At 31.7% G+C, this 14,179-nt stretch overlaps 2 protein-coding genes and 1 long non-coding RNA gene across 3 annotated transcripts in view; 2 read left to right on the plus strand and 1 right to left on the minus strand.

The window, feature by feature from the left end:
- LOC110267152 overlaps positions 1–2,107 on the minus strand; it is a 20,882-nt gene extending 18,775 nt beyond the window's left edge. The window contains exon 1 of the long non-coding RNA XR_002354503.1: positions 2,096–2,107. This is a non-coding gene — a long non-coding RNA (uncharacterized LOC110267152). The remainder of the gene's footprint in view (positions 1–2,095) is intronic.
- Positions 3,969–5,141, plus strand: LOC107615255. The gene has a single exon (XM_016317349.1). It carries the CDS (start codon positions 3,969–3,971, stop codon positions 5,139–5,141), a length of 1,173 nt encoding a protein of 390 aa, XP_016172835.1.
- Positions 12,098–13,988, plus strand: LOC107616698 (transcription factor MYB8-like). The gene is made up of 3 exons (XM_016318643.2): positions 12,098–12,489; positions 12,567–12,696; positions 13,032–13,988. Exons 1-3 carry the CDS (start codon positions 12,357–12,359, stop codon positions 13,861–13,863), a joined length of 1,095 nt encoding a protein of 364 aa, XP_016174129.1. The 5' UTR covers positions 12,098–12,356; the 3' UTR covers positions 13,864–13,988.

Raw genomic sequence — 14,179 nt, forward strand, 5'->3', positions numbered from 1 at the left:
AGCCCCTCAAGCCCCTCACCGCCGCGCCCAGCGCCTCACCGCCAGGCCCAGTCCTCACCGCTAGCTGCGCCCAGCGCCTCACCGCCCAGCCCTCATCTCTTCGCCTAACTCTCACCGTCGCGCCAGCCACCCATGCCAGAGGAGAGAGATCGGACAGAGAGAGACGCGAAGAGGGAGAAGGACTCGCGCTGCTGCTTCTTGCCGCCTCGCTGCCTCACCACTGCTCGTCGCCGCCTCGCCGCTTCAGCTTCTTGATTCGATCTCTGTTTTTGCTTCGTCTTCTACTTCTTCTGCTTCTTGATTTGTTGAATCATTGTTGGTTTTGTTCTTGTTTTGATTTCTGAATTGCCGTTGATTGATTTCTGAATTGCTGTTAATGGAAGAAGTTGCTGTTGTTTTGTTCTTCTGTTGATTTCTGTTTGCTGTTGTTTGCTGTTGGTTGGTGTTGGTGGTGATGTTTGTGGTGGTGGTGGTGGTGGTGGTGGTGGTGGTGTTGGTGTTGGTGGTGGTGGTGGTGGTGGAGGAGGTAATTGTGTTAGTAGTGGTGAGGGTATTTTTGTCCAAAAAAAATTAAAAGGACGATTTGAATACGAAAAAAAAACATTAAAGATGATTCTAAATCGAAAATTAGAAGAGGGACGGTTTCGATTCTGGCACAAAACTTTTGGGACCAAAACCATACTTAACCCTTTTCTTAACTATAGTTTTTATCCCACTTTGGATTTTTCCTAGTAAAATTTTTAATGAGGCAGCTACCTAACGTATTATAAGAAAGTGTAATATTTTTTCTTTATTATATATATATATATATATTAGTAAGATTTTTTAACGAGGCACTAGTCTACTATTAATAATAAGGACATCCAAGAAAAGTGTTATAAATATATTTATTGTAGATCTCCTAGCGAGGCATTGGACCCTTGACTAAAAGTTGGACTCTTGGCTATAAATAACTCTTATATAATCAAATAATAGAATTATCTATCCTTCTTTCTATTTTCTCTCCTCCTTCTCTCAAACTCTAATCCTTATTTTCGTAACAGTCTTAATTATATTACAATACAATCGAAAAATAATATTGGAATAAACTACAATTTTGTTTATTTATTAAAACGAAAACCTTTTAAAAAATTGAATGGATGAAGGGCCATAACGCGCTATCATAAATATTTGCCAAAATTTAGCTGATTTGATAAAGTTAAAAATTATAAAAAATCACACACACACACTATATATATATATATATTAGCTAATAATTAGATCGAAAATTAAAATAAATGGATAATTTTAAATATAATAAGTATGTAATTATATATATATAAAATTAAATAAAATACCATTAAATTATTAATTATCTCTTACATTATCGTATTAATATTAAGTGAATCAACTAATAATACGTTCAATCTATTCTTAATATACAAAAGTAGATACATAAGTTTACCCACATTATTTTTAAGTTATTTCTCTTCTTTTACTAATGTCATGTCAGCAACATCGCTTAGTTGGTAAAATTTTAGAATCAACCACTCAATTTTTGCCAAACCATCTATTATTTCTAAATCAACAAAAAAATAAAACATACAAAAAAATAATACAATAATTACCAACGACAATAATTAGAAATTAATAGTGTCTAACCAAATTTGTAACTTACAAAGACATTAAATTCATATTCCTATATTTATTATATCTTACCGTTGTAAACAATCTATTCTTAATATATAAAAGTAGATACATAAGTTTACCCACATTATTTTTAAGATATTTCTTTTCCTTTACTAATGCCATGTCAGCAACATTGCTTACTTGGCAAAATTTTAGAATCAACCACTCAATTTTTGCCAAATCATTTATTATTTCCAAATCAGCAAAAAAATAAAGCATACAAAAAAATAATACAATAATTACCAACGACAATAATTAGAAATTAATAGTGTCTAACCAAATTTATAACTTACAAAGACATTAAATTCATATTCCTATATTTATTATATCTTACCATTGTAAACAATACAACAAATTTATAACTCCAATAATTAATTTATTAATGGGGAGTGCTAGGTAAACAATGACCATCTTGAACAACATGAACAACCACCAATCAAATAAAAATACACTATATCATAATTTAATGCTACTAATTAAATTTAATATTAATTTACTCTTTTAACCCTATTTGAATCTTAAATTAATTTTATATTTTTGAAAGATCTTTTAAAAAATATTATTTATTTATTTTTTGAAATTTATTCATGTACCAATGTAGGCACTGGCAGCAGCATACAAATATATTCTGATCTTTGGCTTCCATCTAGATTATAACCCTCTCCGTCACAATATTTTTTGGGTTGAAAATTTGATGACAGAGAATCGTGAATGGAACCAACCTCTTCTAGAATCTCTGTTTCCAATTGAAATCTGCTTAAGAATCCTGACAATTAAACCAGCCGATTGATTAGACCATATTCAATGGACACTTAGTAGCTCAGACAAATATGAAGTAGGTTCAGGATATAAAATTGGTTACGTGTTTTACCACATTCAATTCTATTGTGTTTCCACCCTCAATTCCCATACGATAGTCTTTAGCTCAGTAAGGTGCCTTTCTCTCTCTCCTGCCTGCCTTGCTTCTTTTTCTGGGTCCGAAACTTCACTTGGACCAGGTTGATGAGATGGATTCGGATTGGGGATTGCATTAAGTTGTTAACTTTTTCTTTAACTAGAAGGAGACCCGCGCGATGCGCGGGGCGGTAAATTAATGATAGTATATAATAAATATTAAAAATTGTTATGTTTTGTAGAATTAAATTAAATGTGTAAACTAAAGTTAAATTTAAAAGGTATTTTATTTAAAATAATTTGTAGTACAAAAGATTGGATATTAGAGTTGTATGTACAAAATGACATTTTTATTTGGTGGTTTAATTTTTGCATTTGTTTTAGTTGATGAACTTGGTCTTTTTATGTGGCGCTCGTCCTCTTTTTTTTATTAGTTGTTGTTAGAGTTGTTATTTTTTTCTTTCTTTGTAAGTTCTTGTGAAGGCATGTACTTTATGAATTATTGAATTATATGTACTTTCTATTGTGTTGTTTGTTCCATCTTTGCAAGTATGTTCTTCTTCCGAAGATGTGTCTTAAATTTGTATAGTTTTCTTTCTCCTTAATCTCTTGATGGGTATGTGATCTTCGTCTGATGATATTAGTGTTGACGAAGTTGGTTCCTATAATCAATGAATAATTTAAATTAGAAATAAAATTATGTCTAAAATAACTAAAATAAGTTATTTTTTTAGTATTACCTGTTTTATTTGTTGTAATGAGTGTTGAAATTTAGTATTTTTGGTTGGAACAAATGTCTTGGTAACAAATAGGTGTGAAAATTTAGTGTTTTTGGTTGGAACAAATGTCTTGGTAATAGTGTATTGTTGAGAACTTTCTTTAAGATTAAAATCATTTACATTGACTTCAAATATAAGTGAGGTTGTACAAATTTTTCAATTGGGGTGGTGCTTCAATGTTATTATTTTTCTTGGCCATTAGATTTTAAGCAGTTGTACCCAACAATTTTTTTGCTTCGCCATCAAATAGTACAAAAGTTGTTGTACCACTTTGATCTGAAACTTTTAATTGAATTTTGAACCTAAAATAAGTATTGGGTTAGTAACTAATAATTTGATAGATGGGATTATGAAAAGTATATAGAGTTACCTTATTGTTGGATATTGTGGTGTTTGATTACATATGCCACAAATATAGTTATCTCCTTTTTCATATGCTTTTTTCGTATACTTTGCACATTCAACATAGTTATCTCCATTGAGTAAGTTTGAGATGTTGTGTAGTTCGAAAATAAATTTATTGTGCTAAATTTGATGTAATTTGAAGGAATAGTGATAATCTTTCCCTTCTTGAATATTTTCATTCTTGGCTTTCAAACAAGTAATTCATCGTTGATCTTGATCAGAATGGCTACAATGTCTAATGATGAGTTATTAGAGATATTGTCTTGGTTACCTGCAAAAGCAATCCACAAACTCAATTCTTCTTCAAAACTCTTTTCAGAGCTTCCACAAACTCCATACTTTGTAGCAAAACAAGCAGAAAACTCATTGAAGAAAGATCGTCCTTCATGCTTCTTCATTCAAAGAGATAACAATCTGAATCACAACGACCATGTCGAGTTGCATCCTTTTCCAGGAGAGGAACTTTCCTCTAGCGTCCCTGAAAATATGCTAGGATTCATCGCGCGCTTACGGCTCAAGATTCTAAGCTCAAGAAACGGTTTACTTCTTTGTCTTCATCGAACAAAATTGTTTATCATCAATCCAGCAACTTGTTACCTTTTACACATTCCCCTCCCCAACCACTTGCAGCAGCGAGGGAATCTTTATAGTGTCTCCATGACACTAGAATGCGACTCTGATGATTACATGTTGATTCTTTTTTACAATAACAATTGGAGTTCACATTTTGATTGCCATGTTTATAGCCATAAACAAGGTGTTTTGAGCTTAAGGAAGAACTGTTTTGTTGCTGGATCTAGGAATTTGAAATTTGACATGCCTGTGATTTGCAATGGCGCCATTCACTTCATCTCGGATTGCTACATTTATCTTACTGAAGATAGCACTTGTTTTAGGCCTTATATTATGTCTTATGAAATCACGAATGGCGATGATGAAGATGAAAGCGTTGAAACCAAGTTTTTAAGGGTTCCTAAAGAAGCAAGAAAGGGTTCTCATGATGACAGTTGCCATATGAATATTTTCAAACGGGGAGAAGTTGCTGGCTATCAAACTATTTACTTAGTTAGATTGAGAAAGCGTGTGTTTACGGTTTGGATTCTAACAAACTATGAATCGAGTTCGTGGAGAAGGATCATGAAGGTGAGAGTGAAAGGAATGGGTTTAGTGGAATGGAACCCTGTGATCAAAGGCTTTACCGTTTTGAATGGTGATCTTGTCTTTGCTACGAAGAAGAAGGTCTATACATATGGTTTAACTAGTGAGAAATATATGGTGCTTTCGGAAATTTGTGACTATGGGTGTGACTCTAGATTTGTTCGTTTTGTTCCTTATTCAGATACTCTTCATCATGTGGAATTGGTACCAAAAATTTGCGTCCTTATCTTCAATTAAGGAAACATGACAAGCCAGAAAGTTAGAATTAGACACATTAAATTACTTAATTAGGTTTACATAATTAGAGAATGAACAAGACTCTGAATTTTATTTAATATCAAATATATTTAGATTCTGAATTTTTTTTCCGTGGTTGAATTTAATCCCATTGTATGATTAATAATTTTAATTTTTATAATAATAATAATAATAATTTTCTCTTATTATTATGGGGAGCTCAAGATGATCTTTACCATATGGGGAACTCAAGATGATCTTTATCATCTTAAGTAGAAAATGAAGGAGCACAGTTCTTTGTATAAGCAAGGAGAATAATGTGAAAGAATTTTAAGGTTGACTGCAAAATTGCAAATGTTCTTGATGTGGTTCAGGCTCCATGAGAGTTTTTTATTTCTTGAATCATTGTTCGAGCATTTTAGTCAATTAAATAGATTTTGATACAGGTACAGTAACACGGCAGTTAAATGTCAACTTGTGAATATATGCCATAGTTTACAAATAGTTCACAAGTTGACATTTAACTGCCCCGTTACTACACCTGTATCAAAATCTATTTAATTGACTAAAATACTCGAACAATGATTCAAGAAATAAAAAATTCTCATGGAGCCTGAACCACATCAAGAGCATTTGCAATTTTGCAGTCAACCTTAAAATTCTTCCACATTATTCTCCTTGCTTATACAAAGAACTGTGCTCCTTCATTTCCTACTTGGGGATGCTAATAATCATCTTGAGTTTCCCATATGATAAAGATCATCTTGAGCTCTCCATAATAATAAGAGAAAATTATTATTATTATTATTATTATAAAAATTAAAATTGTTAATCATACAATGGGATTATATTCAACCACGACAAAAAAAATTTCAGAATCTAAATATATTTGATATTAAATAAAATTTAGAGTCTTGTTCATTCTCTAATTATGTAAACCTAATTAAGTAATTTAATGTGTCTAATTCTAACTTTTCCGGCTTGTCATGTTTCCTTAATTAAAGATAAGGACGCAAACTTTTGGCACCAATTCCACATGGACGAAGAGTATCTGAATAAGGAACAAACGAACAAATCTAGAGTCACACCCATGGTCACAAATTTTTGAGAGCACCATATATTTCTCACTAGTTAAACCATATGTATAGACCTTCTTCTTCGTAGCAAAAACAAGATCACCATTCAAAACGGTAAAGCCTTTGATCACAGGGTTCTGTTCCACTAAACCCATTCCTTTCACTCTCACCTTCTTGATCCTTCTCCACGAACTCGATTCATAGTTTGTTAGAATCCAAACCGTAAACACACGCTTTCTCAATCTAACTAAGCAAATAATTTGATAGCCAGCAACTTCTCCCCATTTGAAAATATTCATATGGGAACTGTCATCATGAGAACCCCTTCTTGCTTCTTTAGGAATCCTTAAAAACTTGGTTTCAATATTTAAGGGAAGCAACTACGACTTAATTATGTTCTGATTGATTTAAATCCAATCATATCATATCATATCTAATCTATTAAAATAAAATTTGATTTAAATTAATTAGAATCAAGTCTATAATAATATCTTTAGTTGAATTTTAAATTTTATAACCGTATCTTAAAAAAATTTGACCAAGTCTAATTAAATAGACGTCTGTTAGAAAAAAATAACAGAAATCCAAAAATAAGAATCTATTTAAAAGACATAAACCCTCCATCTAATTATAATTTGAACCGCAGCTGTGACCAGTGGTATTGGCACATTTTCTTCATTTAATTGTTCTTTTTCTGTATATTGATTACTCCTCTTTATTTTGATTCGATTTGATTGAATGGTTGATTGGAATTAATATTTTACTAACTGCCAATGAGCACTGCATTGGCCGATTGGTGGATGATGTGCGATTCAAACAACATTAGTGCAAATCATTGCAGAATATTTAGGATGTCGATTACAAACGAAAATATGATGGACACAACATCAATTTTCTTGAAAGATACAAGGTTGTGGATTCTTTTTCAGAGCTTGGCTATTTCCATCCTTCCTCTGGAAAAATTTTCCCATTGTCATATTCTGATTTTTGTAAAGTCTTGTCATATTCTAACTGACACCATAATATTATGATAAAATTCTTTAGGTGTTTTAAGAAGATTAATTGAGTACTATTTTACAAGAGTCTCTAACTAATTGCTTTGAGTATGTACAATGAATATTGATTGTACATGTTCTATTTTACCTCTTGGTGTCGAAACTAATAATGTTATGTTTAAAAAGAAAGATGAAAAACTTAAAAGTATTCTAATTATGTAGAACACCATAGTTAATCAGATTGTTTATAAATAATGTTGATATAATCAATAGTGATGATAGGTAGTTCAAAAGATTGGTTTTAAAAAAGTACGATATTTGTTTTTCTTTGTTGTAGTGTATATGGATTGGAGAGTGTTAGGTAAACAATGACCATCTTGAACAATATGAACAACCACTAATCAAATAAAAATACACTATATCCTAATTTAATGCTACTAATTAAATTTAAGATTAAGAGTAAACTACCATTTCTACCCACAAAAGTTGAAAACGCTGACACATCTACCCATAAAAAAATTACCATTTGTACCCATAAAACATGAATTCCATATAACAAAATTATCCAAACACTAAAAAATCACATAAAAACGCCAAATTACCCTTATCATCATCCGCATCATCCACCCCTCCTTTTCTCCTTCCTTGTCTCTTCCTCGCCTGAGCCAAACTTTGAGTTCAAAGGCACTACCAGCTCATTTCCTTCATCACTACTATCACCACCACCACCACTATACCTCCATTGTCATCTTCTTCACATAAAGAAATAACAACAACAATAGAAAAAGCAAATTGTCTCAAACCACCGCACCACCATCGGTGACCACCAAGTTATCGCCCCTTCACCCGATTTCCTATCTTCTTCATCTCTCTCGCCCCTTCTCACCCCTGTTCCCTTCTCTGCTCCTCTGCGTAACCATCACCGCAGCACTCAACAGTTGCTGGTGCCGTCAAGTCCCACCCAACCTCCACTCGCTGCCACCGCGTCCTTTCCCCCTTTCTTTCCTCCCCCACCGTTTCCCTCTCTCTTTCTTCTTCTTTCCCTCGCCTCACCTCCGCGAGCCTAGGACCACCGTCGCCTTCTGTTTTCGCCGCCTTTTGCAATCCTAGAGCCGCTACCGCTGCCTGATCGCTACCGCTACCCCTACCCGTTCGTTTGGATAATTTTGTTATATGAAATTCATGTTTTATGGGTACAAATAGTAATTTTCTTTTTTTATTGTCAGCATTGTCAGCATTTTCAACTTTCGTGGGTACAAATGGTAGTTTACTCTTAAGATTAATTTACTCTTTTAACCCTATTAATTCACATTGTTCACATTGTTAAAAAATGTTGTTGGTTACCTATATTTTTTTTATTAATTTTTATAAATAACTCATTCAATGTAATAAACATCCATATTACAAATGTCATAATAATATTATTAATCATAATAAATTTTACGTTACAAATATTCAAATCCCATACTATTTGAATTACTTATATAAGTCTCTTATCACTATTCCTTCAAATTACATCAAATTTAGCACAATAAATTTATTTTCGAACTACACAACATCTCAAACTTACTCAATGGAGATAACTATGTTGACTGTGAAAAGTGTACGAAAAAAGCATATGAAAAAGGAGATAACTACCTTTATGGCACATGTAATCAAACACCACAATTTCCAACAATAAGGTAACTCTATATACTTTTCATAATTACATCTATAAAATTATTAGTTACTAACCCAATACTTATTTTAGGTTCAAAATTCAATTAAAAGTTTCAGATCAAAGTGGTACAACAACTTTTGTACTATTTGATGGCGAAGCAAAAAAATTGTTGGGTACAACTGCTTCAAATCTAATAGCCAAGAAAAATAATGACATTGAAGCACCACCCCAATTGAAAAATTTGTGCAACCTTAGTTATATTTGAAGTCAATGTAAATGATTTTAATCTTAAAGAAATTTCTCAATAATACACTGTTACCAAGACATTTATTCCAACCAAAAACACTAAATTTCAACACTCATTTGTTACCAAGACATTTATTCCAACTGAAAACACTAAATTTCAACACTCATTACAACAAATAAAACAGGTAATACTAAAAAAAAATTCACTTATTTTAGTTATTTTAGATATCATTTTTATTTCCAATTTAAATTATTCATTGATTATAGGAACCAACTTCGCCAACACTAATATCATCAGACGAAGAACACATACCCATCAAGAGATTAAGGAGAAAGAAAACTATACAAATTTAAGATACATTTTCGGAAGAAGAACATACTTGCAAAGATAGAACAAACAACACAATAGAAAGTACATATAACTCAATAATTCATAAAGTACATGCCTTCACAAGAACTTACACAGAAAGAAAAAAAGTAGCAACTCTAACAACAACCAATAAAAAAAAAGAGGACGAGCGCCACATAAAAAGATCAAGTTCATCAACTAAAACAAATACAAAAATCAAACCACCAAATAAAAATGTCATTTTGTACATATAACTCTAATATCTAAATTTTTTGTACTATAAATTATTTTAAATAAAATACTTTTTAAATTTAATTTTAATTTACACATTTAATTTAATTTTATAAAATATAATAATTTTTAATATTTATTATATACTATCATTAATTTACCGCTGGACGCATGGCGCGGGTCTCCTTAGCTTCTAGTATAGTTAGTTGTCTAATAAAAGCTTTGCTTAAATTAAAAGTGCTAAAGAGAATTATAGACTATTTTTCCAAATTTTGTAGCCATCACTACTCATCATCATCTATTTGAATGTGTATGCGTCTACGTGACCAACATTAATACATAGCTAATTTTTATAGGTTTTACTCATACTTCGTATAGTAAGCGTCAACATTATTTCAAAAATTCAATTGAGTGCAGAGAATTGAGAGAAATTCTCTCTTTTTGAAGATGAAACTGGCAAATTAAATAAGGTTAGTAGAATAATTTGGAGCAATAAGTGGATTTCAACAGGTAAAGGATATGATGCATTATTTTTTTTATAAAAATACAAAAGAAAAAAGCCATTGTTCTTTCCACGTAATGATGTAACTTTTCAAAGAAATCATGACATAGATGGATTGCAGAGTAGAGTAGAGTAGAGAATGGATGGATAATCCTATATATTTTAATTTTATTATATTTTGAGTCACCAATTTTCCAATTCTAGTAAAAAGGGGTATTTGTATTTCTCATTTCGCTTTTAACAGACATAAGGATATGGGCAAAGACTGTGACACTGTGTAGCGTACGTAGAGTTTGACATGAAAATTTCGCTATGCATGTAATAATTTACCTATAACAACTAAAAAAGATCAATATTTCTTATAACAAATTATTACAACGTCAGTATTACGTCACTATATAATTATTGCAACAAAAAACTGCATTAAAAATAAACTATCAAATAATACTCTAATTTGTGGAAGTTTCTTTTTTTAGTGTTTTTATTTTTGAAAAAATATTACGAGAGGAAACTTTTTATTTTTAATTAATAATATGTTGAATTAATAAATTAAACATGATCATTTACTATAAATAAAATAATGAGCCAAAAGGATATATAAATCCTATTTAAAGAGTAAATATAAAATATTCCTTCAAATAAACTATATTTCAAATAGTATAGTCTCTTCATATTCACTTAGGTAGCGTTTGTTTTGAGGTACTGAGACAGAGACTGAGATTCAGTATCGTGTTTGTTGGTTCAGAGACTGGTACTAAAATTTCTGTCTCTGTCTCCAAAATTTCAGTATTTCAGTACCTCCAAAAAGTAGAGACACAGGTGACTAAAATTTTTAGAGATGGAGACTGAAACTTTAATAACTTTTTATACCTAAAATACTCTCATTTCAATTAATTAATTCCAATTTTACCCTTTGTGCAAATTAAATTAGAGTTTTATTCTTGTTTCAATTTCTGTCTCTTATTTTGCACCAAACAGAATACTAAAATTTATTTCAATCTCTGTCTCTCAGTCTCTGTCTCTCAGTCTCAGTCATTCTGTCTCTGTCTCTCCACCAAACGCTAACTTAAAGATTGCGGATTTGAATACAAAAAAACAGCCAGAACTTGTCTTATTTAGCATTAATTAATTATTGCAACAATTAATAAATGTTAAATAAAACAAGTTATGACTATTTTTGGCTGATTTTATTTGGTTACCAAACATTTCCGTTAAAAATTTATCAAACGAAAAACGAAGGTTAACATTTTTATCTCTCTCTAAGCATTGCTTCCCTTTTCTTGTGAAGACTACATAATTGATGGAAATAAAGTTTTAATCTCTAAGCAACTTATTTATCATACAATCATGCATGAATTTAATTTTCAAAATTTATTTATGTGTACTTCTAAAATTAGATATTCTTTTAAAAAAATAAAAGTAAAACTCAAACCTGCAACCATTAAATGAATATGAAAAAATTATATCAAAATTAGATAATTACTACTCAATTTCTCCTACTTACAATTACACAAAAATGAATAACTCTTCAAGTGTCAATTATTTTACACTTGTTTTTATTTATTCTTTTTCTTGCTCCGACAATTTGATGAGTTGATTATAATATAAGTGAAAAATGGCCCACTATTCATGCAAAAGACAGCAATGCTCTCACAGCTTCCAAAAGACATGATACACTATTCATCAACCCCTATCTTCTCTCACCTTGCCAAATTCAACCTTCCCATCCCCCTATGGCTATATCACAACACAACGTGTCCAATTTCACATTGTCTCATCTCTTTCACATTAATATAAACACACACCAAAAAAAGGAAAATAAAAATACCGTAAGCTTAAATTGGTTTCTCATATTTTTTATTTAATTTACAAATATTAATTAAGTTATAGTTCTCAAGCATATATATATAGTGTTTAAGGAATAAGATATATATCTCTATCTTTCATGCGGCTTAGGCTCACTTTTATATTCTAATTCAACTTCTTCCCATAGATACCACCACCACTTCATTTTCCTTCCTATATCATCTGTCTATCGAACCTTATTAAATCTACATTATTGGAATAAAAATAAACAATACTACTACTTTGTCTTAATTTGGAAGCTAAGCTAAGCTAAAAGCTTCAATTAATTCAACATCATCACTAATTTAAAAATGAGAAGGCACTCTTGCTGTTACAATCAGAAGCTTCGAAAGGGTCTGTGGTCACCTGAGGAGGATGAGAAACTTCTCATGCATATTACTAAGTATGGTCATGGATGTTGGAGCTCTGTGCCTAAGCAAGCAGGTACTCTAACACTACCTTTAAATCTTCTTCTTCTTTTTTTAATACTCTTGTCAATGTAAATAATAATGTATTAACAGGTTTGCAAAGGTGTGGTAAGAGCTGCAGACTTAGGTGGATAAATTACTTAAGGCCTGATTTGAAGAGAGGTACATTCTCACAAGAAGAAGAGAATCTCATCATTGAGCTTCATGGAGTATTGGGCAATAGGTAATAACAATTCAAATCCCTTCCCTTCCCTTCCTCTAATGGCCCTCTAACTAATTGGTCTAAGCAGTCCTGTTTGCTTAGACCAATTACTTAAATAGTTAGAGACTTACTAAAAATATTTAAATTATAAAGAGATTTTTTGTCCGTCATAAATTAAAAAGGACATTTATATTTATTTTTGATAGAAACTCACGTACTGTTGTCTTCATTAGATGATTTAATAAGTTTGACTAAATCATCATCTAATGATTCTCAATTATTAACTTCATATGAAGACAACTACACGTGAGTTTTCACCTTTATTTTTTACATGACTACTGATTTTTTTTTTTCAGATGGTCGCAAATTGCGGCACAATTGCCGGGGAGGACCGACAATGAGATAAAGAATCTGTGGAATTCTTGCTTGAAGAAGAAGCTGAGGCAGAGAGGTATAGACCCTGTGACACACAAGAAGATTCCGGAGGCCGAGAAAGGCAGCGGCGGCGAGGACAACGACAACAGAAACCAAGAAAAGACAGCAGAAGCATCGTCCAATGAGTTGAACAAATCAGATGATGCAACTCCCTATGTGCAAAACAGAGCATCTTCAATGAGTTGCCATCATCACTCAGATTTCATGGGTGGTTTTCCAATTCAGATGATAAATCATGCATCATCATCATCAGATTCAAATTCAGTTAATTGGTATAGCCACAGTAGTGGAAGGTCTTTTGATATCAACACTGATTTTCCATTCAATACCACTTCTATTCTTACACCAACAACCGCAACCAATTTATTTCTTCCTACTGATTCTAGTTTCCTTTACAAGCCTTCTTTCTCTTCTTCTTCGAACTCTCCTGAAAATATCTCTAATACTGCACCCTATGGATTGAAAGAGGAACAATACCAAATTCACATGAGCATAGAAGAGTTAGAAGAATTATCATCCAAGTGGGATGAGTATTATTACTACCTTCATAACCCAGTCTCAATGCTTGCTTCTTCTGAATCATTTTGCAATGAAATCAAGCCAGATATACACCATTTGGTACCTGATACACCAGGGCCCATTATGTTACCTCACCATAATAATAATAATACCAAGTTCCAAGAACCATCTCAAATGGCAAGTTTCTTTTCAAAGGACATTCAGAAGCTCACAGCAGCTTTTGGACATATATAAAAGGCTTTGTATTCTCTGTCTGTCGCGAAGACAAAGACTAATCCGTCGCAGATTGAAGATTTGTTTATGAGTTTCTTATTGACTAATGAATTATTATATATAGATGACGGGTTTTGATTTCATAATTAATAATCTCAAATAGAAATTAAAAAATATGTATTTATTGAGAAATTTTTTGTGAGATGTCAATCTAGTTAAATATGGTTAGTCGGATTTCTAATAACAGTATCTGAATGTCGGTGATTCAATTATCATAAGAAAAATAAATAGGTTTTGTTTGAATTTGGGAAAGAGGAGTTTTAATTCCAAATTCAAC

This window comes from Arachis ipaensis, chromosome B09, assembly GCF_000816755.2.
Source record: "Arachis ipaensis cultivar K30076 chromosome B09, Araip1.1, whole genome shotgun sequence".
Lineage (NCBI taxonomy): Eukaryota > Viridiplantae > Streptophyta > Magnoliopsida > Fabales > Fabaceae > Arachis > Arachis ipaensis.